Source organism: Pogona vitticeps, chromosome 1 (genome assembly GCF_051106095.1).
Source record: "Pogona vitticeps strain Pit_001003342236 chromosome 1, PviZW2.1, whole genome shotgun sequence".
In the NCBI taxonomy this organism is placed as follows: Eukaryota; Metazoa; Chordata; class Lepidosauria; order Squamata; family Agamidae; genus Pogona; species Pogona vitticeps.
Window position 1 is genome coordinate 260797850 of NC_135783.1, and position 27346 is coordinate 260825195.

At 36.6% G+C, this 27346-nt stretch overlaps 1 protein-coding gene across 21 annotated transcripts in view; it reads left to right on the forward strand.

Moving 5' to 3' along the window:
- Positions 1-27346, forward strand: part of PLEKHA7 (pleckstrin homology domain containing A7) — a 221859-nt gene that overhangs the window by 167710 nt on the left and 26803 nt on the right. For 14 of the 21 annotated variants that reach the window (XM_020802935.3, XM_020802940.3, XM_020802943.3 and 11 more), the window contains 9 exons: positions 1622-1800; positions 5417-5884; positions 9301-9823; positions 10262-10348; positions 15456-15509; positions 22413-22481; positions 22582-22662; positions 23390-23539; positions 24157-24258. In XM_020802935.3, the coding sequence (XP_020658594.3) occupies positions 1622-1800; positions 5417-5884; positions 9301-9823; positions 10262-10348; positions 15456-15509; positions 22413-22481; positions 22582-22662; positions 23390-23539; positions 24157-24258 (1713 nt within the window). The remainder of the gene's footprint in view (positions 1-1621; positions 1801-5416; positions 5885-9300; positions 9824-10261; positions 10349-15455; positions 15510-22412; positions 22482-22581; positions 22663-23389; positions 23540-24156; positions 24259-27346) is intronic. The other 7 variants (XM_078383885.1, XM_020802939.3, XM_078383880.1 and 4 more) reach the window with 1 other exon arrangement.

The following is a 27346-nucleotide window of genomic DNA, read 5'->3' on the forward strand; positions in this document are numbered from 1 at the left end:
ATCAGGAGAGCAGAACTGATATAGTGAAAGGAAAGTTTAAATGTTTCCTCCATGCTTCAATATCAACGAAAGTCCCAGTCTTTTTGACATTTAAGATCACATATAGTTCAGCCAATAGAAAGGGGAAAAATGGGACCCCCAAGGCTGAATACTATCTAGAAAGTGAGGCTGGAATAAGCTCATAAGCTTGGAGGTTCACCTCCCCCACCTAAATGAATAGTACACAGTGCAGGTTCTCTTTAGCTTCTTGTTCCCATGCATATACAGATTCTAAAGCATTTATGTGGAAAAATTGCAAACTGGTTTTGTCATTGATTTTTTTAACTCTGCAAACTATAGAGGCTTATGTATACTTTATTGCATTGGACGTCTGATATAAAAACCCTTTGCTCTTGCCAGTGTGCAATTGTAATGTTATAACCCACCTCATGCCTCTGATGTTGGATCATGTGTTTGCATTTGGCTTAGTGATACAGGACAAGAAAGTTTTTGTCTTGGTTTTAGGATGTGTCCATGTTGAGGTGACATATTTATCTTGCCATCATCACTTGGTTGTACCAATTCTATACAAATTTCTGTCTCTAGTTATTTTCCACTGCTACCTTGTCCTTCCATGCATGTTATGTTCCCGGTGGCATGGCTTATAAACCCAATGCAGGAGGATAATGTGCTTTGTACTAATGAGTCTAAAGTGATTATGCCTTTCATTGTCTTTGTTATTTTTAATAATTATTTTGCCTAATTGAATTGAATGTGTCATTAACTTATTAAAACCTGTTACTGAATATACTCAAAATTATTGCTAGTTTTATTCAGACACTGCTAATTTTTAAATAAAGTTTTCCAAAGGCATATGCATTTGGGCTACAATCATATTATTAATTTATACAGGATACGTTTAGTGGTGTGAATCAGAGTGACAAACTGCTGCTAGTTAAAGAGTTACTGCATTGTAATCCTTGTGTCACACAAAGTCTGGTGTGTGATATGGAACACAAGTAGGGTCTTTGGGCTTGTGGCATTTTTGGTGAACTTTACACTACTGCATTTGTACCAGTGTAAGTAATCAATAGGATGGTGGTCACCAATAAAAAGGAAAAAAGATCCTTTTTAAAAAATGATATTTTTAATTATAATTGATAGCACCTTAAGAATTGTAGACTACCTTTCTTTTCAGTGGATTAACCCTTACACTATGGTCTAGAGTCCTAATTATATTTATTTCTGTAAATTCATCAACAGAATGAACAAAAGTAATACCTCTTAGCTTGTTTTGTATAATGTTTGGAGTAAACTATATGTGTTGGGTAAGAGAGAACCTTATAAAAGTTACTGGTTCAAAGACCAGATAAAATTCTGTAATGATATTTCAGCAATTCAAAAGAAAAACTGAAATATATCCATCACACATGCACTTAGTGCAGAAGCTACACCAAGATAGGTTACTGCAGTGCAGTGATTTTGGTAATACGTACAATTTTCTTTTTAGCTGCAGGAGCCACTCTCATTATATAGAAACACTGTGCAGTATTTTGGCATTAAAAACATTTATAAGCATTGAATTTTATATATCCTCTCTCCTTTACAATCATCTAATATCTGTCTTTTTTCACTATTACAGGCTGTCCATACCGGCATGAGGGCATATATCTGTAATAAGAGTTTTGTTATTGGCTCTCAGGCAGAACATTCAGGGATGCGCACATATTACTTCAGTGCAGATACTCAAGAAGATATGAATGGCTGGATTCGGGCTATGAATCAAGCTGCTCTTATGCAAACGTGTTCATCACCAAAGAGGCAAGTCTAGGCATTTACCTACATTTTAACTACACAGTGGCTGAAATCCTGTTGCCCAGTTCTCCAAGCATAGCTGTGACCATGTCTTGATCAGTGGCAAATTTCCATTGACAAAAGGCTTCCTTTGATGATTTCAGGTGGAGGTATGCAACTTTATAAAACAAACTGATTACATTTATTCTTTAACAAGAATACAAAACAAACAATAAATCTTACAAATCATATCCATAGCAGTTCATTATATAAATATAGTATTCAGGAACCATTAAAAAGGACATATTTTTTAAAAATAAACATAACAGATGGAGGAGGGGACCAGTATCTCATCTTGGAATTCATATACTTTAAAAAAGAAACCAGATTTGTAGAATTTGGTTGGTTGCTCCCCTGTATTCTTATGTCTAATATGGATGGTCAGTGTGTCCATTAATGCTAGTCATCAGACTTTGGATATCCAAATGGAGATAGTATAATCTTTTTGTTCTCATTGGCAAGCTATAACCAATCTAGCAGCTAGACATAAATTTTTGTGATTTAGAAAAGCATGATTCCCAAGATAACATGCTAATATTGGAGACATGTTGATTTTTCAGACATGATAAGAACGTAAGAAGAGCCCTGCTGGATCAGACCAAGTGTCTATCTAGTCCAGTTTCCTGTATCTCACAGTGGCCCCACCAGATGCTACTGGGAGCACAAAAGACAACTAAATCCCTGTCTCCTGATACCCTTCCCCTGCAGTTTGAGGTACCTTCCTTTTAAGCCTGGAGATTATATATCCGCATCATGGTTTATAACCTGTGATGGACTTTTTCTTCAGGAATCTGTCCAGTCGCCTTTTAAAGGTATCTAGGCCAGATGCCATCACCACATCCTGTGGCAAGGAGTTCCACAGACTAACAACACTCTGGGTAAAGAAATACTTTGTTTGTTCTCACTGTCCCAACACTCAATTTGAGTGGATGTCTCTATTTTATGAAATATTGAAATTTTAAAAAAGAAACAAACGGTGCAGAAGTACCACATATTAATATAAGTTCCAAGCTCTCTACCATTTTGGAGAGGTTTGCGTATCTATGTAATTGGTAGCGGGGACACGATAGCTTTGTAGCATTGTTTGTGAATCACATGCACCCTGAAATCACCTTTCATCAATGGTGATTTGACTTTAACCGCCAATGGTTTACCACTGATAATGATGTCATCTCTCTTGCCCATGTGGAGCCGTGCAATAAGATTTCAGCCTTTGAGTTATGCAGATGTCAGTGTGATGTTAAAGGGGGGGGTGCTTTTAAAAAAATTACTGCTTGTCTCTTGAGCTTGTCTCTGATTGTTAGTCCCAGCAAAGTGGGTCTAGTGTATCAGTTACTGAATAATGAACTGACATTTGTACTGTATACATCACATTGATTCAATGGGACTACCAGTTGAATTCAGGCCTTGAGACTAAGTGCAAATGTTAGTCCCAGCTAAAGGAGACTCACTGAATAAATAACACTTGTTAAGTCAGCCTTTGTGTAAGATCCAATGGTCAATTATGGTTGAGACTAGCAGCTGGATTTTTCCCATAATTTTATGGCATTTGTAAAAACCATGTGCCAAGTTTTATATCATTAATTTATTGCAGTGTAAGAAAAAAAAATACAAGCTCTGATGAATCTCATAAGCTTCCTTAAAAGAGTGATTGGCACAGACTCTTTTTTTGGATCCACATAATCTTTTTGCCAGATTGTACAGTGCTGTTTGTTCTTCTCACAAATATAATACATCCAAATTCTGGCAAAAAGTAATAGACCAGGAACTATTTTCACTTTTATAGCTGTTTATTGGTGAGATTGTGGTCTTAAAACAAATACAAAAAATGAAAAAAGCTACAGATAATTAGAATTTTTACTGATAATTAGTTTTTTTAATTAATGTTTTTGCTTCAAGACTTATTCTGAACTGTAGCTTCACCATCTGATAATTTTGTATAGCCAGAGGTGTTGTCCTTTATGATAGAAGATCAAAGACTTTTTAAAAGATCCTAGGAACATACCCTGATTTCAAGCAGTTGGTTTTTAAATTAATTTGGGAAAATATAGGATAGAAAAGCAGTCTTTTTTTCTAATTTAAGTAAAGGTATAGGATTACTTACTAAATGTGGTGTTTCACTTCAAAATGTTTTTCTAAAAATTCTTAACATTAAAAAACTTTATAATTGTTGCAACTGAATATACATCAGTCATATAAGGAAATGTTATGGGGAAGTGTCCAATCATTTTCAAGTACAGTATTCTCTTTATTACATATGCAGTTAATGCTACAAGGATATACTGACACTTTGCCAGTTCTCGATTAAAAACATGTTTAAATAATTGCATTATACATTTCGAAAATTTGGATGAATAAAGGGCAGATAGAATTCATTATGTTTGGGGAGGACATAAATGTAGCCTTTGTAAATAAGTAAAATAAAGTAGAAGTAAATAAGTTTTAAAAGGTGTTCAGAATCTGTTATCTGACATCTTCACTGGATCTTATCTGAAATCTTCACTGGATCTTACAGCTGATGACATTAACTATACATGAGTAAATCGAACTTTGTATTATAATTCCTACCCTCTGAAGATGCCAGCCACATAGATTGGTGAAACGTTAGGAAGGAAAACCTCCAGAACATGGCCAAACAGCCTGAAAAACCTACAACAACCAAATCCAACTTTGTATTCTTGAAGGCTTTAACAGCTGGTATCTGATTGTTATAGGTTTTTCGGGCTCTTTGGCCATGTTCCGAAGGTTTTTTCTTCCTAACATTTCACCAGTCTCTGTGGCCGGCATCTTCAGAGGACGAGAGTTAGAACTCTGTGTTCTAACTCCTGTCCTGTGGAGACAACCAAATCCAACTTTCTTTGTAGCTACAAGAAAGAACATGAGTTATGTAGCATACATATATTATTTGTGTACTGGGCTCTCTTTATGACTGCCTATGGAATGTTTCTATAATATGAAGACATGGATGGTAGAAATATTTAGCTTGAGAACTGTCTAGCATTCTAGGCCTTAAACTTTATGATGGGGTGGAAGCAGAGATTAAAAGAAAATGCAGTTATTGTTCAGAGGTCCACAGTATTTTGAAAACTGACTTGAATGGTTAAATTTTTGTACAGTGACTCAAGCCTTGTTAAACATTTTTGATATTTAACAGTTGGTTTTCTCCATCATATTAAAAAGGCATAAAAATAATTAAGTTGGTAGTTTCATGATGCAGAAGTAATAATCAAAAACGCAATGTTAAATTACTATCAGTTCTTAAATAGCTTTTTGACTGCATACTCAGAATATTTAAGTGATGAGGTTTACATTTGTGTTTTCATGAGGAGTAGAAGTACAAGGTGAGGACATAAAATAAACTGAAGGAACTGCATTTATTACTCCCATCCTTCCCACATATATCAAAGTTGTGTCTTTTGTGCTAATACTACAGAATATGGTAGGAGAGCTACTGTCTCCCTTAAGGCAACACAAAAAGCAGTGGTGGTTTGATTACATTAGAAAAACTGAACAGAATTTCACTTAATTTTTATCCAGTCACAATGAAATGTTGACTTTCAGTGTATGTGGTTTTTTTCCTTAGAGAAATAGGAAAAAAGGATCAGCAAGCTGTTCCCCAAGCTAATCATGTGGATGCCTGCAACGAATGTGCAAAGTTAGATCCTGCTGATGCAAAAGGAAATTATAGAAAATCACCTGAAAGCACTGTGTATGATAAGCGTGAAGAAACAAGAAAAGTAAGCGAAGGGCAGCCTTATGCCTTTAGGAAGAATGCTGTGGAATCAAAAAGAGAGAAATCCAAACATCTTTTAGAGGTTGGCTCATCAAATCCAGAGTCAAGTATGTCTCGGTCCCAAATAGCACAGCCTGTCGAGAAGAATGGAACACTTTCCAATTCATTAAATACAAGTACTGGCCCAGTAGAGCAGAATGGTATCGGTTTATATAAGCGAGGATTTGTTTCCAGACCAACACAAAAGCAGACACAAAGGAACAACAACATGGCTCACATAGAGCACTGGGTAAAAGTCCAAAAAGGAGACACGAAAAGGTAAGTAATACACCAGAGTTGTTAGTTTATTGTTTAAAGTTACATCTTTGGTACCTTGCTCTTTTTCCTTTTCCCCCAGACTGCTTATAATGATTCTGCAGTATATTATCTCCTTTCCCTTGATTTTGGAAGGCACAGTCTTATATTCTAAGAGAAACAGATTCTGTAATAAAATTCATATGTGGAAAATTAGGGCTTTGGTGTTTCTTCCCCACTGCAGCCACCCAAAAATATCTCTGTAGAGTTGGGAGGCCTTATTTTTTAAAGAGAGGTGGAGCAAGTCGAACTGGAGATCCACTCAGATTTCATCAGCAGTGGCCTACACCTTATTCAACATACTGTAGGAACATCCCAAACCTCCAAGAGGGCACAGCTAGCTGTAGAGATGACAAGGGCCCAGGAAATTTGCTTTTGTGCCCTTCTCTCAGAATTTCTCAAGAAGGTTTTTCATTGTCTGCTCCAGAATTAAACAATGAAGAAGCAACCAGCAAATTGAATTACTTGCATGGGAGAGATAACAGAGATAGATGGGATTAAGCCCTCCCTCTCCTATTAAGTAAATGTAAGGAGAAGGTACATGAAAAGGTGATTGTTAATTCTTTATAGTCCAGATTACATTACATTCAAAGAGCTGCGACACATTAGGTCATGCCCATTTATATAATGCTGTCAACTAATTTTGTTGGAATTCAGCTCATCTGAATGGTGAAATAAAACTATTATCTGCCACCTGAGGTTAAATGCCATGCATTTGATCAAGTGGGTTGCAATCACAAAAGTTTATGCCAAATAAGCTTGGTCTTTAAGATGCTTCAGTATGCTTTTGTTCTTTTTACAGCAACAGACTCACTTGCCTATACCTCCCCTAATAAAATAATTTGCTTATTCTTCACCCAAAGTTCAGACTGACCCATATGATACAAAGCATACAAAATATCAGTGCTTTTTCTGGCTAAAGATCAACTTGAGTTTTAAAAATTTGGATCCTGGACATAATCTGCTTTACTCTGCATGATATTTACAGTACTTGGCTGACTGAAAAATAATGTTTTACAAACAGAAGGTAGCAGTGCATGTGTCACACGAAGAGAAGCCTTGAAATATTTGTTTAGTCTTCAAATAGTTTAGCAGGAAAACAGAATTCCTGATATTTTTTGAGAAATAATAGATTTTCCCCTTTTTTATGTACCTTTGTTGCTGCTGGTTTTCCTTTTTATGTCAATGGACACTTGTATACAGCATCTTTGTATAAAGCATGGAAAAAAGAGTTACTGTAGAATACCTTGTTTTCCTTATCTTGGGTTGTCATTTGATATATAAAAGGTATAGAGTTGCTTTCTGGCTAAGACATTATACCTTGATTCAAGAACTGGATGTGACCTATGAAAGAGAAATGTGTGCAGAATGGCATGTATTTCATATTACACACATTACATTACAGACATTAAATACATCTGATTGTAGTGTTACTGCTTTGTCTTAAAAATTGTAATAACACATGCAAAAATGGAAAGTTGTACATGGTTTGGATCCAAAGAACCATGAGAATGATGCAAATCATGATATTGTACAAGACGTTGTGTTTAGGAGCTTGCACAAGAGTTCACACTGTACCACAACAGGTAAATTATATGGCATGTGTCACCTTGTGCAACCTCTTATGCACAGGTATAAAGAAAAAAGCAATCTTCAAAACTGAGTTTTAATTTTTTTTTCATGTAGCCATTCTTCAGTGGGCTGAAGACCACTTTTGATATGACCCCTTGGATCCAGTCAAATGTGCTTCGTTATTCTCAGATAAACACACTCATGTGCAAAGTGTTCTCTCCTGATCTCTATAGGATGAAATATTCATTTACCTAGCTTTTCTAGAAAGGTCCTTTGGTCTCATATTTTTCCATAACAAACGTCAAAATGTCAAGAAACAAACAAAATTCCAATGCCCAATAAAATAAATAAATAAATATTTATTTATTTATTTATATCCTGCCGATCTGGTCTGTACAACCACTCAAATAGGTGAGCTAGCAGAATTCTCTCTTGTACATAAGTAGCCAGGGTGATGGATAGGAAAAGGAAGTCTGAGTTCATCCCCATGCAATTCCCATATTATACACAGAAAGCTGGACCACATATTGAATGCTTGTAAGATGTCCAGAATCTGTGCAGTAAAAGTAGCCAGAATTAGAAGCAGTGAGAAGTATGCTCGTTCTTAGCTGCTAGTCTTCACTCCATCAGGAATAGCAACCTGGAAACTTATTAAGAGAGGATAGCACTAACCACCCTATTGTGTTTTACCTCCATCTGTTTTGGCTCTAGTCACAGGTAACAATTTTTACATTTTGGGTAGATCCCAACAACAGTGCTAAGGAAGTTATTTTCTAGGAAATTGTGCCAAACAGAATATTTGTCCTATCTTTTTTTCCTGCAATCTGTGTTGCTTGAATTTGGACAGTTGCATACTGTCCACCCATACTTACAATGCTGACTACAGTCCTGATGCTATTGCTTTCTTGCTTATTTTTTACCTTGAATGTTTCCTTGAATGTTAACTTGGCAGAAAGCCCAGCAGAATCATTTGATGCATTAAATCAATAGCTCCTCAATTGTGCAAAAGGGTTAGAGTGCTTATGTGACACAATGACTTCCTGTTAAATTGGCTGATCAGACTTTGAGCTATTTTGTCTTGAACCAGAATTAATCATTTTGTCATGCAGCCAGATAATGAAATGGTATGTTTTCACTTGGGGTAGACCATTAAGTAATTCTCCTTGTTTTCATTGAAGATAGCCTTTCATCAATAACTCCGAAAGAATAGGGTAGTCAAAACAAATATTTGTGCACTAAAGGTGTTTTTCAGTCCATAAACAATGCACACATATTTATGGAACATATTTTTTCTGACATTTCTTTTTTATTTCAGGTTATGTTCTTAAAGTGATTAATGTCTTCAGGATGACCAAGTCATCTTCGTTGTGTGGGATATTCTACCGCCTAGTGGCGACCTTGTTGCTAAGATCAATATAAACAAATGTGTGCTGTGGCATCTCAGTACTTGAGATAAACATAAAACATTAAAAAAATATTAGATAGGTGCACTTTTGAGGTCCAGTCTTGTCTCTGATTAACTGTTTTAGAGCCATTTGGAACAGTACAAATCTATTTGGGAGAATTATAATCAACAAAAAAGGTGGAATTGAATACATCATTGTATGACATCCTTTTTTCAGACCTCTGTCAGAAGCTATTAATTGTTTCTAGCCTTAAAATACTAACAGGTTATTGTGACCAGTAAAATACTAGAATGATTTGTTTGTGTCTATTAAAGCAGTTCTAAAGCTGCATTTTGTAGAAGCTTGAATTTAGGAACACATGCATGCATGTTTAATTTGTAATTATACAATTTTCTCACACAGTCTTGCATCTGATCAGACTCTTACTCGACAAGCACCCAGTCATTCTGTATCCTTTCCTGAAAATTACCATACATTGCCAAAGAATACTAGGCAGCCTCCAGGAAGCTCACCTCCTTCAAATCGTAATTTGCCAAGTGACTACAAATATGCTCAAGACCGGGTTAGCCACTTGAAGATGTCCCATGATGAGAGAAGAGCTAATAAAGATGGTACTGTGTGGCAGCTGTATGAATGGCAGCAGCGACAGCAGTTTAAACATGGCAGTCCAACAGCACCTATCTATATTGGTTCACCAGACTTTACAGACCGTAGTAAAGGAAGAAGTTCGCTAGATGTTCCACGTTCAGTTTCTGTTCCCCCATCTCCTTCTGATATCCCTCCACCAGGACCACCCAAAATCTTTCCCCCCAGAAGACCACACACTCCTGCAGAAAGGGTTACTGTCAAGCCTTCTGATGAGAGGCAAACAATAGACATTTCTTTTGCTGGATCACCAAGGAAGAATCGGAACCCATCTAGAAAGGTGAGCAAATTGTACTGATGTATTTTTCTTTACTAATCAGCTGGTTAATATTAATAGATTATACCATAAGGTTCCTGCATGGAAAACTGTAGATAAGCTGGTAATTAGTTAGTGTCAATACCTTTACATCATCCTTTGACACTGGTATTTTCAAGGCCAGGTTATCTGTTCCTTAGCACCTGGCACATAGCAAGATTACCAAATGTGTTGACATTGGGTACTGTTGATCTGGTTATATCACCCATTCATTTGTGACAAAGTATGAGTGAGTTGCTGTTTATAGGAAGTGAGTGGGGGATGGAAATTCCATATATTTCCAGTAAGAGGGTGTTTGAATTAAATCAGTCTGCTTCAGTGCAGCTAGAAAATGTCAGTATAAAATATTTAAAGAAACAAAAACACGAAGTTTCTCTTAATGCTGCTTTTCAATTCATACAGAATTCAGCACATATAGATAGGCGCTCCATGCCTACAATGGGATATATGACTCATACTGTAAGTGCTCCAAGTTTGCATGGGAAATCGGTGAGTATAAGCATTGAGAGTTTCCTTTCCCTTCTGAGTACCAGCTAATTCTACTAGAACTTCTAAGAATGTCTGTATCCAATATGGTCTCTATTGATTGTTCATGTCTTATTAATGGAATCAAGTAACTTGAACTTCCTGGATTTAGATGTAGCCTATTTTCAATTGCTGTTAGAATCATTTTAAGCAGAACTATCTGCTGTAGCCAGCAGAATAAGTGATCCTTTCTTTTTTGTATTCTGAGATAAAGTACATTATTCCAGCTGAATTAAAAATACAAAATACTTGCTTAGTTGTGCCAAATATACATTTTCTGGGCACTGTAGGTGAAGAATGATAGCTACAGCGACTTTCCCTGAAAACTGCTAATTTCCTCTTTACAATGTGTCCAAATACCTACAGCCTGAAGAGCTAACATTGCTTCTCATTCGATTAAGGAGACATCAGGCTAAGTTGGCTAGTATACGAAATTACACAATCGCCCAATTACTACAACACTTGCCAACTAATTCCACTTATCAGGTCAGCTGCTGATTGGGTCTTCTGTGCTGTGTATGATGTTCTGTGACTCTGCAAGTGCGTCATTGGTGCCATGCTCGAGTCTGTGCTTTTTTGCCCATTCAGTATGTTCAAGTCCCTGGATCATTCATGGTTTTAATTTGCTCTGGCATGTGCTAGAGAATACAAGCGTTTTAAACTACAGGATGCTGTTGCATATGAATAACTGCTTTGTGGATATTATTTTGCTTTGTTATTTTGTGAATGTTGGCTTTTTAAAAAAAATTTGTTCAAAAGGAAAGCTTAATAGTTTTGCAGGTTTATTAATTTTGGCTGAAAAATGATAAGCCTTTCCTATCATTCATGATGGAAATGGCTTACATCACCACATCCTGCTTGGTTTTATTTCCCTTTCAAACTCAGGGACAATGCCAGTATTATTTTGTGGCATTTCATGTATTCTTGAGCATATGATAATCTAGTTTTCTCTGTGTCACAGTACTGATCAAAAGCAAAAGTTTGACAACAAACACTAATAATAAGGGAATTGTAGTCAGCTAAAATAAAATGCCATTACTGAAAATTGTTTCCTAGTAGCTGAATAATGAATTAATAATGAAATTAATCACTCCTAATTATTATAAGCAATTAGTAGCAAAACCTAAAAAAAATTCTGTCCATCAATAACACTGATTTATTGAAACAACAAAGGGTCAAGCAACATTTAAAAACTAATAAATAAGTAACGTTTTATTATGCAGTCATAGACTCGATTATACAAAGATAAAATACATAAAATTAATACATAGTATAGTATAAAATCTTCCTATAGTGTTTTGCAAATTCTCATAACTGAAAATAAAAACTTCCATTATAGGGTGTGGTGAGCAAGCGTTTGTGAGTTCAAAGTGTTTCTTTTATCCTTATCTATTGTAACTAGTAAGTTTTATCAGGCACATGTTTTTGTGGACTGCAGCCCACTGTAGCCAGATGTTTCATCCAACAGTTATCGGTGAAAGCCAAGTATATGTAGACATGGAACAGAGTTACATCTGTGTGGTGGAGGAAAGACGCTATCTGAGGCAAATAAAAGAGAGCAGATCTATAGATATACTGAGTTAATGGGGAAATTGGAATAAGAAGGAGCAGAGGAAATCAGAATGCAAAAATCACAGATAAAGAAAATGAGTGTCCCAGTGGTTGTCATGACAAAAGGTACAATACGTAGCAAGATAAAAAGTCTTTGTCCTTCCTCCAGGCCCAGGAGATATAATTGATATATACTTGTTCTGCTGTTTCCTTTTGGATTTTGTCTTTGAAGTTCTTTAGGATGTTTAAGCCCTGTACACTAACATCACCCATAAAGATGGATTGCTGATCAACAGAAATTTATTCTGTGTGAAACTACAGTACACATAGACATCAAGTTCTGTAATTTCATCCACACTCACTATGTTATCCTTTGGTGATAACATAGATCTTCAGGTCAATAACATGGGTACACACATGCCTTAAAATATGTCAGCACCCTGGAACAATGCTCACTTAGCTTCTATTTTATCTGAGATGTATTGATGGCAGCTTTATTATCTGAACTCATGGAAAAGAGGGAGTAATGAATTTCTACTCAGAATTCAGTTACTCCAACCTCACCATCAGCTTCAACTAACAGACAATCCGGATCTGTGCATACAGTAGTCTTCTTTCTATACATATAATAGTCTACTTTATATCTGCAACTTTACCATAGTCTCTCAAGACTGAAGGATGCCTAGCTAACTAACTACTTTGTGCAAATACATACTGGGCAGACAAGCATCACATTATACCAGAAACTGCCAGACTGTTGTGCATATTTATATGCTTCTGCCTTGTCAAATAGAAACGTCAATTTTTATAGCCTATCCCTGCTGAGATCTGTTTGACAGTGATTCGAAGATTGAAATAAACAATTTCTGAAACTTCAGTATCCACCCAATCTGTCTTTATTCATATCAGAGCACTGCACAATTTAAAATTAGGAGGTATATGAAATATAGGTAAAATTAAAAGTAAATTAAAATGTTAAGACAATTAGACTATTTTTGACCAGGAGCAGGCTACTTCAATAGCATCATCTTGGCCATTTGCTAGATTTTCTTTTGTACATGTGGTAGGGATAAATTGCATGCACACATGTGCTGCATTGATTTTATTTGTCCACAGTCATAGAAAAATTGTCCTGTATTCAAGTAGCCCCATTTACTTCCTTATTCTGTGATCTTCCTACTTCACTTCGAAGTCTGTTAAGTGACTTCCAGATGGTCTAACCAGTCTTGTCCTAGTGGGTAACAGTCTTCAGCATTCATCCATTTGGCAAGGTATTTTTTCTGTCTCCATAGGTTTAGTCTGGTTTAATATGTAAAACTTGAGATTGGTGCAGAATGTCTCTCTCCATTCACCCAATGGGGAGAGTAAAAAGATCAAGAAGGCCAGACTATTATCCAGGAACAGACTTCTAGATCTCACAACAAAGATACTAACACAGAAAGCAGAATCTGTGGCACATCCATATACTGATTCTATCCTGACATTTATGCGGATAACATTATTAAAGGACCCAGCAGTATAATTGGTATTAGGCATTTGTTGGCCTGTTAATAATATGGTATATCCCATTGTTTGACCACAACAGTTCATGGCTTTACACAAAACAAACAAGCCAGTCTTGATATAAAAGGAGAAATAGACACAAACCTGACATTTTAAATTGTAATATTCAAAAATCAGTGGGAAAATATTTGTCTCCAGGGTCATGGCTATATTGGATGTGAAGGATTTCTGACAAGAGATTCTAAAAATGGCTGAACATCAGGAGCTTGTGACTTAACTTCCTTGTCTTGAAAAGGGACAGATATTTTACATGCCACAATATTTGTTTTTGTTGTTGTTTTGCTACTGGAAAATCTAGTAAGAATAGGATTAGTTGCATATTCCCTAATATTCCCCAATGTTAGATTAATATGTAACATGTGACATAAATGATGTCATATTACAGACCATATTCATGATATAATTATGAGTGGATTAGAACATATGTGAGTGTCTTTAGCCTTCATATTAGAGTAAATAAAAAAATCCTTGGAGACAAATTGACACTTAATTTCATATAATTCCCAGAATCCTGTTTGTCTTTATGTAACATAAAATTACACCTGCATAAATGTGCTGGGCATTACATTTTATTGCACAGTCAGTTGCCCAATTCCCATTGTGACCAGCTGTACTGTGCATCTGCAGACGTGCTTTTGTAATCGCTTGGTGTTTAATAGAATTTCAGCCAATATTTTAGATATGTTACCAATTAATAAAAAATAAAATTTTATCTGGTTTTAAAAAATCAACGTTTTATTGGGCTTTGTATGAAGTTTAAAAAAAAACAGCACATACATAACAATATAAAGGCAAAATAAAGTAAAGCAAAAGGCTGATAGAGGTGAAATAGAGGAAGAGAGCAGAAAAGGTGTGAGTCAATTTTAATAAACTTTTTTTATTTTCCAAGTCTCATTTTGTAGAAATGTGTTATAATTACAGAAGTTATATCTTCGTATGTAGGGAATAAGGAATAGTAGTTGTACAGTAGGATCCCTGTATCCGTGGATGATTGGTTCTAAGCCCCTATGGATTCTGAAAAACTCAGAATGTTATTTTAATTGTGATTGCTATACATCGCTTGATCTCTGGTGCCCTCTAGTGGCTAATTCTGGAAACTTCATCATTAAAATATATATTGGGGGATTTTTCTTTTAATATTTTTGATATTTTCAGACCATGGATAAGTGAATCAGTGGATACTGATCCCATGGATAAGGGGGCTCTACTGTACATATTTCTGCAAACCTAACAAGCAGGACAGATAGTAGTGTTCTTTAGCAGTTATATCATCTGGCAAAATGGTAATTTAATTTAAATCTTTGTACCAACTGAAGTTTCTTGACCATTTTCAAAGACAGGCCCGCATATAACACATTGACTAAAATCCTTTTGTGTAGTTATGTGGGTGCAAATAGCAAGGATGTTATCAACCTATGCTGTTAATATTTAATTTAATTTAAGCTTCCTACCTCTCTCCTCAGTTTCTGAGGCCCTAGGGATCTCTTTTTTCCTGGGAGCCTTAAGATGGAAGGAACTTTTAATATCTGAAAATCACCATGGATTGCTGCCACTATGATTGGGATCACTAGCTGTGACTTGGCAGTGATTATGAGACATTAAAGTGTTTCTTCTATTAGGCTCTGAAAGGCTCCCTGGGACAAAAGTGAGCTCTAATGAATCTTGGAACCTGAAACAGGTGCTTAATAAGCTTTCAGTTAATTTAAATTGAATATTCCCCCAGCTGGGTGATGACATCTTCCGGTTTATGTGGCATACATTTATGCCAATGGAATTTCAGCCAATCTAGCATCTTCATACTGATGCCTTTCGCTCACTGTTCATACACTTATGAATCCTATAAGCCATATCAGTGTCATAATGCCCAGAATATTCTTTTCCCTAGTTGCTAGATAGTTACAGAGTCCAGTAATGTTGTATATGGTGTTGTAATATTGTTGTGTATTTCCAATTTCAGGCTGATGATACCTACATCCAGCTGAAGAAAGATCTTGAATATTTGGATCTGAAGGTAAAATATGTTTGTATAAAACACCATTGTAGTAAAATATCATATCCCATCCTTCACGTTTTTCCTTATACTGTATTATATTATATGCTGACTTTTATGTCACCTGAAGTTCTGATTCCTTTTTTCTGTAACTCAGATAAATTCAAGCTATGAAATGTATAGCAGAAACTGAAGCAAAGCAGCTTGTTTCTGTCAGCAGGAGCCAGGGAATATGTTATACTTACTGGAGAGAGTGATTACTGTTTTTGTCCAGTTCTCCCAAGGTGTTGTATCAACCTCATGTTACATCTTGCACCTTTCTAAAAGCTTCCCCAGTCTTGAAAGGGAGGAAAGTGCTGAATATGGGAAGGAGGAAGCAAGAAAGCTGTGCAGTATACATGGAATTTTACTTTTATTTCTCTAAATCCCATCTATTGTGATGTAATTTGGAAACTGTGCATGCTTTCTGTGAGAAGATACAAACTACCACAACATATTTGTGACTGCAGCTAAAATTCTCTTAGTCCCAGTGGCAAACAGGAAGTCTTTTGTTTCATCTTCCTTAATTCTGTGTCTAGTAAGAATGTCTGTCTCAGAATAATTATTCAGTCATTATTTGTTTGTTTGGAATATTTGTATATTTTCTCTTTTGCTTACAGCTTCCAAGACAGCTTCCAAGATAAAAACTCAACAATAACAACTTCATGGACTATAGATTAACACCAGTATTAAAGACAGCAGCTCTATTGAAATACAAAACACATACCCCCCAAAAATTATACACACCAATTTGGTATATATTTTGTTATCCTGAGACCTTGCTGATGCTTTCAGCAATGTAGGAGAGGGAATCAAAATTACATTAATATATTTTCATTGTGTTGCAATAGCTAGATAAAATGTGTTGATTATTAATCAGTAACAGACTTCTAGATCAGCAGTGTTATCCTATACATGTCTATTCAGACGTGTTACTCATTATTATACTCAGTTCTGCTTACACTCAGAGAAGTGTACATAATGTGCATTCTTTAATTCACACAGCTAAATGAGGTCAGCAGGGGAAGATGGGAGGGTCCCTATACCTCAGTCTACAAAATGGATGTTTCCGTTGAGGGCAATTTGAATAGTTGAACTTCTTGCTAATAGTTCATTAAATGATGTGATTTTCAGTGTCAGCAAACACCCTGTTCGCTGGGGTCTTCAGGATGTGATTTGTGGACTAGCACAAGTCCTCCTTTTTATCTCCGTATCTTAGTATAGTCTCTTTACAACATGCTCTTAAAGGTAGCAGGATGAATTTGTCATCAAAACAGGAGACGATGGAGAGGCACAATCCCATAGCTAATTTTCAGTTCCTTAACCAGTGTTTAGAGCTAGAGTTATTTATTTATTTAACTTACAAACCACCTTAATGTTGCTACATTATGCAGTGATCTTAGATTTCAACCATGGTAAAAATCACAGTTTGGGGCCCATTATTTTGTCCGCAGCACTCCTAGAACAACACGCCAACGGAAAGACTTAAAATCAGCCCTCCTTTAAATTAGCACCTGATGTGAGAATTTCTGCAAAAAGCTTGTGCATTTTGTGCCTTTTGGCTGGACTATGAGGGGGGAAATATATCATCGGGATACAGTGCTGCCACAGAAGAGGTCAATTTCTGGAGAAAGGAGCATTCAGAGCCAACCCTCACTGAAGTTTATAGAAAATAAGATAACCCTTCTCAGGTTATTTGAACTTCTGTGAATCAATGTTAACATTTAAGAATTGTACCCAGAAGCGTCTGAAAATCTTTTAAGTACTGGAATCATATTGTCCTTAATACAGCAAATCTCACTTGATAACCTTTCTGCTAAATACTGAACCATTTGAAGATTATGAAAGCATTTCAGAGACCATCTTAATGCAGAGCTCATTGTACAAAATCCACAGAATGGATAAGAAACATGAGATAATCTTGTTCCAGGAGGAGACGAAACTGCCATGCCCTCTGGAACTACTGAAATGCATTTTTGGCCATGAATTCTGTTTGGGTATCTGTATCAAAGGATAGATCTTACTGTGCTCCCGAAGTCTGAATCTGATCTTCAAGGGATGTGCTGCATCCTGGTAACAGCCTGAGCACCCCTCCAATCTATTGAACTGTCTACCATTCTTATGGATATTCTGTTTATTGCCCCTCATAAGCTGTTATTGACTCTACGCACCTATCAGGGTAGAGGTTTTTTGTAGAAACTACCACTGAGATGTTCCATACCAGATTTAAGTTCCATGTTACTGAATATATTTACCAGAGGAGAACTGAAAATATCAGAAGCCATTACTTTCCAGAGCTACTGTTTCCTACCAGGATTTAAAAATCGTCATGGCTCTCTTGACCTTGGATGCAGCAGGTTTAGTTCTAAGATGATGATGATCATCAATGATGTGTTGCAACCAATATGCTCTTCTTCTCACATTTCTTTTCCCATTCATTTTATCTTGAATGATCAACTCTAACAACCTATTTTGTTTCCTATTATGTGATTAAAACATTTTCCAGAGCAATATTTCTAGAATTTTGAAAGCTGGATGTAGTAGGGGGCAGTAAGAAATAACCACCCCTCTAAAAGTTTTTTTTAAGTGCTATAGTCCTATCTGGGAATTGCTTTCTTAAAAATTACAGAATTGTATAGTTTTTAATTTTTTCTAAAGTATATTTCTAAAGAATCTATCACTTTTACAGCATCTGATATTCCCCATGTTGTTGGACTCGGACTCCAAGCAGTCCAACCAGCATGACCAATGGTTAGGGGGAAAAGGGGTTGGACTCCAACAACATTTGGATGGACACAGGTTCCCTACCTCTGCTATAAATGTCGATCCCAAAGTAAATCCTTCTCAGTTCATGAAATCACAGACTTGGAAGAATCATAGAATCACAGGGGCCATCGAGTCCAACCCCCTGCCATGCAGGAACTCCATCAAAGCACTCCCAACAGATGGCCATCCACCCTTTGTTTAAAAACCTCCAGAGAAGGAGACTCCATCACACTCCCAGGCAGCCTATTCCATTGCCGACCAGATCTGACTGTCAGGAAGTTCTTCCTGAAATTCAGGTGGAATCTCTTTTCCTGTAGTTTGAAACCATTGCTCCTTGACCTAGTGTCTGGAGCCGTGGAAAAGAAACCTGTCCCTTCCTTGATGTGATATCCCTTCATATATTTAAAATGGCTATCACGTTCCCTCTTAACCTTCTTTTTGTAAAGCTAAACATTCCCAGCTCCCTAAGCCGCTCCTCATAGGACATGGCTTCCAGACCTTTGACCATTTTGGTCGCCCTCCTCTGGACACGTTCCAGGTTGTCAAAATCCTTCTTGAATTGAGGTGCCCAGAGGTGCGTTGTATCCACTACAAATAAAGGACTGTAGCTTGATATTCTAAATCTAGTTAATACCTTGAATTTGGTGGGGGAATAGCCATATTTTAAGAGGTGTCAGAAATGTCTTTTAGATTTTTAAAATACAGAGTTATACATCTCTTTAAAATGTGTTCTAGAGCATTGCTGTTAGCTGGTTAATCAGCATTTTCTGTAACATGCACTTATTTTAATCTCATTATAATCCTATGTCAGAATCCTATTGAGGAAACACAGAGCAGAAGGGCAGTTGGACAGCCTCCCCATCTGCCATGATGCTTTTTATAAAGCAGGTTGCACTCTGGTAAGAGAATTTCAGGTAGTGTGCCCACCCAAGCTGGCCTGTTTGGAGAGTAATTGCCCTTGCTCATGTGTTTTTTCTCAACAGGATTTTGACCTTACTCTCAAAATTTGTTCATACATTGTGCATAATATATCTTGAAGAGTGAGACTTTAACTATAGGGTGATACTAATTACTCTGTGCCTGTTGAGTTTATAACTTTACAGTTGTCATACATTTTTGCTGGTGTGTCGAAAACTGCTTCTGATTACATACTGTACAGAATATGTTTGGTTGTTAAACCAAGGTATATTCAAGCTACCTTGTAATCTTGTTTTGTGCTACCAATCATTTGTATATTCTGCTACTCTTTGCTCTTCTTTCTCATTATAAGCACTACAATATTGTTCTAATGCCAGAAAATACCGCTCTCTTTCTCTCATTCGTGGTATTTTCTGGCATTAGAACAATATTGTAGTGCTTATAATGAGAAAGAAGAGCAAAGAGTAGCAGAATATATACATGATTATCTATGAATGGTGCAAGAGTGACTAGACCATGCTCACCAGCAAATCACTCCTTTGGGTTTGGACAGCATGCATCCCATGGCAGCCAGAAAGGCAGTTGCAGCAGGAGGAGTTAGAGCTGGAGAATGGTTATAAAAGTAATTCCCTCTTCCAGGAGTTTTTCATTAACGGGGGCCATTGAAAGGATACTTTGTAGAAGCAATTAGCCTTGGAAGTCCCTTTCCTTCTCCTTAGGATTTAGACTTAAGAGATCCAGGATGATAGTGACTATATATATGTTCTGTCATTGCCAGGCTGGGAGGAAAGAGGGATTGCCAATATTTTCCTGAAGAGTAGGATGTATCTTTATTTCATTTTTGGAGATACTGTGTTGCCATGTCTTCCCAACACAGGAATGCCAGTATGCAGATTGTCTTTGTTTCATAATACAGATAATGATGTGCATCTTATTGAAAAAAAATACTGGAAAAGATTTCACCTGTTTTTCATTGGAACAGGTTGGTGGAGTCTTCAACACACGAGCATCCTAAGCAAGCAAAACAAATTTTCCCACTAAATGCTGTTTCATATTCAAAGATATTACTGGACAAGTTAATGCAGAAAAGAAGCCTAGGAGAAATAGTGTGATTTTACAGTATATATATTTTCCTGTTTACAGTTCCTAGTTTGTATTCTGTTTCCAAAAGTCTTCATTCAAACTTAAAAATGTAATAGTTACAAAGTAACCACCATTTATGACATCTGAGATGATTATCAAAATATAGAGAAGATGATCACAGAAGGGAAAAAAGGAATGGTATTTACAGTATATCTCTTGCCACTCTATGCTGGAACATGGTGTTAGATAAACAAATTAATGCAAGATGAAGGTACAGTGAGGAGAAAACACACAGTTCAAAACTATAGTATATATATTCCTGACTATTTTGTTTATTTGGCTTCTAGTGTCAACTTTTCCTCTATAACAAGATATGTATTAATATTTTGTTTGAAACAGATAAAAAATAATGGACCTCTGATCAACTTGGTATACAAAGTGCTAAAGAGCTCAGCACATGGGTTACTATCCAGTATAAATGTAAGAGTGCCTGTAACAGAAATGTAGCCATTCCATTGCTTTCTCAAATGGCAGTCAATGTTTAAAGAGCTAAGCATCCACAGGTGTCTCATGATATGTGTATACCACAGCTTTCTGCAAGTGTTTTGGGAGGCTTTGTGCAGTATTATTGGCTGGCCTGATAGTGCTTGGTTTCATTTTCTCATGTGTGAAAGCCAGTGGTGGTGATTCCATTTTTATATTTATGGAACTATTGAAGCATGCTGATTATGTTTTCATTTTGCTGCTTTGACAATGAGCTGATTTTTACATCTATTGTGTAATATGACTGCTTTTTGTGTGTGAGGGTTCATCTACCTTTTAGATTTCAGAAGATGCCCTTGCTTGCACATTTGTTGTTTTTTCTATTCTACTAATTATATATTCTGCCAATATATAGTACATTTCAACTTCTTTTCTTAGATTTTTTTGGTCAATATATGCAATATGCTAGGGAGCAGTTTGAAAAAGAGTGTTTTATTGTGATGAGAGGGGAAAAACACCCAACCCTAAACCTAGATGTTACCAAAAGGCAACAGCCTATCCTGTATTTGATAATCTGGTTTCCATTTTATCAGTTTACAATGATGGGAACTTGAAGATGGATCTTGGACAAATAGTCATGAATGGTAAATAGAACTAATAATAGTCTTAATCCTAGCATTTGTATAGCGCTTTTTGAATGTTCAAAGCGCTTGCCTTATTTTAATGATCTACAGCAATCCTTTAAGGCAGGTCAGCATGACTATTTCCACCTTGCAGATGAAAATAATTACCGCTGAGAATTGACAAAACTTGTTGAATTCATGCATGACAGCAAATTTGGGCTGATGATTGCCCAGCTCAATGGTCATGCCTTTAGACGTTGGTCATACTCTTATCTATTTCCTGCCACCTTGAGAGTTGAATAATATTTAAAAACCTTTATATAGATAATTATAACTTGTCCCTGGAAGTAATTTTATGGAGCCTTCATATGGCTCTTAACTGAATTCTAATTAAGGTATAAAATGTTTCTCCATTTTTATGTTTTAAGAAAAGAAATATGTAGTCAATGTGTTAACAATTGAAATATTCTGCAGTGTCACATCTTTCATTTTGTATTTACATGTATGTAAAATATAAATGAACATGTGTGGTGTAATATTTGTGTACAATATAGCCATTTATTAGCAGCAAAAGCTGGTGGTTTTTGCAAATATAAAGGCTTGTTAGAGTTATGTATTTTTGTAAAAGCTCAAGAAGTCTACATGTTTGAAATTTGAAGCACTGATTTTTAGTTTTAGATCTGAATATTATAAACTTCAGTAGGTTAATACTTTACCATTTGCTGAAAAGATATAATCTAACATGCTCTGTTCTGTTCTTGGTTCATATATAAAGCGATGTTTTAGGACTTCTGTGTAAGATTCTACATAAAAAGTAGTTATACTTTAAAAGAGCAGAATGCTTACGTTAGGTATTTTTAATAATTACAATGATAATTATAATGTTCTAAACTTATAAGAAAAAAATGATAACAATTTCTCCACACAGAGTTTTGTGTGTCTCCACAGAATTTTGCTTATTGCTGAACTCTTATTACTTCTAAGTTAACTTTTGTGTCTTCCAAATTTTTAGGTGACAGGGCGTGATACAACAAAAGAACGAAATACAAAACCCATCAAGATTGGAGAAAGTGATGTTGATGTAAGTATAAAAAGGAATTTTACAAGTTGCCCTTCTGATCTAAGTGTCATCTAGTCCTTTTTGTGTTGATGTAACCGTCTGTGTTATGTCTTATTTCTAGGTGAAACTGAGTGTTTTATGTGAACAAGACAGAATTCTGCAAGATCTTGAAGATAAAATAAGAGCTCTGAAGGAAAATAAAGTAAATATTGCTGTTGCCACCACTTATATTTATAATAGGGGTGCCCAGTGTGGTGTAGTAGAGTAATGGACTAGATCTCAAAAATCCTTCCTACTTTTTATGATAGAAAAGAGAGAGGTATAGGTGAGAGTGCAATAGATAGAAAGAAATTGTTTACTTATATTAAAATGTTTAAATCAGTATTTGCTCATGAGAGTTCAATAATTTAACAGTTTTAAAGCAGCTTTCATTTTATGACTAACATTAAAACATAAAAGCAGCAGAAAACAATAGTGCAGCAGAAATAAAAATATTTAGATATTTAAAGAACAGAGACTAGACTGTGAAAGGAATAGGTTTAAGAAAGGAACATTACCAGTCCAGGGTGTTTTGTGAGAAGAGCATAACAACACCATTTTTTGTTTAACCTTTAATGTTAACAGGTAATAGTTTGGCCTTTACGAAAAATATATTATTTCCAAATATCTTTTGAAATGTTTGGAGCCTGTTTGACTCACTTGGGGGGAAAAAAACTAAGCCTTTAAAAATACTGAAAACCAACCAAGAAGTGAACAATTTTAATATCATTTTTCTAGCATATTATCTCCCACACCAATAAAGAGGAATGTTTATTGCTATAATGAATAAAATATACATAGTTATTTCTGGTGCTAGTGGTAAATATGTATACAAGTATGTTATAGATTTGATAAACTCAGTTGTTTTTGTTTACAAAACAAATATTTAGGACCGATTGGAATCTGTCCTGGAAGTGTTACATAGGCAGATGGAACAATACAAAGATCAACCTCAACACACAGATAAAATTTCATATCAGCAGAAACTTTTGCAGGAGGATCTCATACATATTCGGGCTGAAATATCCAAAGTATCCACAGTAAGTCATTGATGTTTCTAAAAACACATCTGACAAGAGTTAATTGCTAGAAAGATGGCTTACCACCCAGTCACTTTCATGGGATGAAATAAAAATAAGGCTGTATGGGACCAATGTTTAACTGGATTGCAGCCATTTTGATATTTATTTTAATTAAATATATATGGACTATTTAAATACCAAAAGTAAAGCCAAGAAGAGGCTAGGACCACTTTACATTTTGGAGGGAAAGTGTTTTATTATTCTGTCCAATGTTAAACTTTCAGGGTATTTCACAAAGTTTGTAAAAACTTGTAACGATGCCTGCTTCATAAAATTTTGAGTACTGTGATGTTGAGTTCAGCAGAACACTTGAATATGACTTTAAATTTAAGCAGGAAGACCAGTAGTTTCTATTATATGGCATTTATTTATTTCTTATTGTTATGTGTAAAAGAAGGAGTCTTTGATTTCAGTGGGAAAGCCTCCAAATTAAGTGTCCGGTGTGTAGGATTCCATAGAAAGCTACATTTCATTATGCTTCACACTTTAGTACAGCAGATGTTTAAGTTCTTCAGCTGGCTTGTGATGTTTTCTAGCTTAAAGGATAAAACTGAGTATTTTGCCTTTGCCAACAGGAAATGGAAAATGCCTGGAATGAATATCTGAAATTGGAAAAAGATGTAAACCAGCTGAAACAAGCCTTACAGGAACAGATGAACAGGTCATTTTTATCTCAGGTAAGCTAGTTTTTTTTTTTTTTTTTTTTGAGGGACGTGGTGGCGCTGCGGGTTAAACCGCAGAAGCCTCTATGTTGCAAGGTCAGAAGACCTGCAGTCGTAAGAGCAAATCCACACGATGGAGTAAGCCCCCGTCGCTTGTCCCAGCTCCCGCCAACCTTGCGGTTCGAAAGCGTGCAAAAATGCGAGTAGATAAATAGGTACCACCACGGTGGGAAGGTAACAGAATTTTGTGTCTAGTTGCACTGGCCACGTGACCACGGAAGATTGTCTTTGGACAAACGCTAGCTCTATGGGTTGGAAATGGAGATGAGCACCGCCCCCTAGAGTTGGACACGACTGGACTAATTGTCAAGGGGAACCTTTACCTTTACCTTTAAAAGCTAGAAATGGGGGGGGAATCAAAAAACAAACCAACCCTGCAAGACCCGTCACAGCATAGAAACATAATCCCACCACCCAGCCCAAAACCACACTGCAAAACCCACCCAGAACAGCAGCACCTTACCTTACCAGGCAGTCCGAAGCCTCCTCCAATCGCACACTCTCTAACCGCTGGGTGAAAGAGTTACAAAGAAGCAGCCTCTTTGCCACCAAGGGTTAGCAATTTGAATTCTCCACCTTTTTCCCCTGCCTTTTTCTGGTTGTAATTGGAAGCTCCGGCCGCAAGTAGAAACAAATTTTTGCGTCCGGAGCTGGTCGTAACTCAAAATGGTTGTATGTTGGGACATTCATAGGTCAAGGCACCACTGTACAGATATTAAATAGTATGGGAGATAGAATGGAACCCTTTGGCATCCCACAACTCAATGCCATGGGGCTGAGCAGATATTTCCTTGCAACTGGTCCCAAAAACAGGAATTGAACAACTGTAATACTGGGCCTCAAAGTTCCATTCCATGGAAAGATACCATGATCAATGGTATTGAAGCCATTGAGAGTTCTAGGAAGATCAATAGGGCAGGACTCCCCCTGTCTTTAGCCTTGAGCAGGTCATTGTCAGAGCAACTAAAGCTGTTACAGTACCAAACCTCTAGGAGAGTTGGCTTCAAATCTCCACTTGTCCTTGAAAACTCACTGGAGAGGGTGCCAATGGTAAACCACTCCTTGAATATCTTATATACCTTTAAAAAACCTTGCTATGATCACAGTAAATCCAAAGCAACTTGACTGCTCACAAGAACAGCATTTGGTTTGCTATCTGGTGATGTCCATGTGTATCATCGTCTGTTTGGTTGTCTGTTTAATATTGTTTGCTTCGTGGAATTCTATGAGTTGCTCTCCTGTTTCACTTCTGACTCCTGGGCCAAATTCTCCAACAATGTTTGTTTTTTTTTTATTTACTCCTTTTATGTCCCAGCCACCCATGTAACAGCACATACTCTTTTGCTGTGTGATGAATTTTGTCCCAGGCATCTGCATAAGTTTTCAGTTTCTTCTTCTTCAGCATGTGTACATGGACCATAGACTTGAATGATTTATATCAATAGCCTTTCTGTGGTGTCTGATTGATATTGTTCAGTCATACTTAATTATAGACCCTAACAGCTTGTGCTACATGCCAGCTCACTATTAGAGCTGTACTGTTCTTTTAAGTTTTTAATTTCTAGATTAAAACACTTTGTAGTTGTTTGATTAAAAATGTTCTATTCCAGTCCAATATTTCATATTTTACAGTTTCAAGTTTATTCATACTTCTCACATTAACTGTTCCAATTATAAGTTAGGATGATGAGTAATATCAGAGTTTCTGTGGACATCAGCAGCTAGATATACTTTTAACTTTAATCTAGCTGCAGTACTAGTGATTACACTATTTGTACTTAATCTTTTGCTTTTCCCCAATATCTTTCTTTTCTTTGTTCATGTTAGAAGCAGCATTGCACAACCAGCAAATATATCAGATAATTTTCGCACAGTAACAGGCAACATCAAAAATATTGGAGGTATCAAGTCATCCATTGTATATGTTGAGGGACAATAGGTAAAGGTAAAGGTTCCCCTTGACATTTTAGTCAGTCGTGTTCGACTCTAGGGGGCGGTGCTCATCCCCGTTTCCAAGCCGTGAAGCCAGCGTTTGTCCGAAGACAGTTTCCGTTGTCACATGGCCAGCGTGACTTAGATTCGGAACGCTGTTTACCTTCCCATCGAGATGGTACCTATTTATCTACTCGCATTTACATGCTTTCAAACTGCTAGGTTGGCGAGGAGCTGGGACAAAGCGACAGGAGCTCACTCAGTCGTGTGGATTCAATCTTACGACTGCTGGTCTTCTGACCCTGCAGCACACAAAGGCTTCTGCGGTTTAGTCCGCAGCGCCACCACATCCCTTGAGGGACAATACAGTACAATAACATAGGTGTGAAGCATCTTGTTCTTCTCTGCACTCACAGAGGGCTGTGTCAACGTCAAAGTCCCTTTTTCTTAGGTTCGCCTTGGTTCTTCAGATGTCACTCCATAAGTTATTAAGTGATTTCCAATTCTCTTGTGTAACTGGCAGCTATGTTTTCTGGAGTTTAGGGCCAGCAGTGGTGGTTCAGCAGTAATATTTGTCTTTCTAAAAGACTCCTTCCAAGACTCCCAAAGGCTTACCCAGAACAAAAGGGAGCCCTGGGGAGCCTCAGAATGTAAAATGAGGGCACAGGAAGCGTTTAATTGCTTTGAATTAAATGTTACCGATGCTAGCTAATGACACTATCAGCGTCTGCCACATCTTTATGCAAACAGAATTTGGGCCAATAAAACATTGTATGTATTCATATTTAAATCTGACTTGGTTAGAGCAAGCTATAAATCAAAATCTAAATACTTTCCAGAACAGTTTTACAGTGAAATGGGATCTCTTTACTCACCCAGAACAAACCAGAATGTTGATTATTTTTCCCTGCATATGTTAGAAAAAAGAAATTTATTATTGGAATCAACATTCTTCTTTTGCTGGCCTTTCAGCTGCCATGTTGTATCACAGCAGCACAAGCCTAGTGCCTGGTATGGCTCAGCATCAGAAGGCAACACCAGGTTGCTGCTGCCCTGGGGTTAGACTCTGCTGTCAGAACAATAAACTGTGTGTGCCCTTGCAATGCATTGC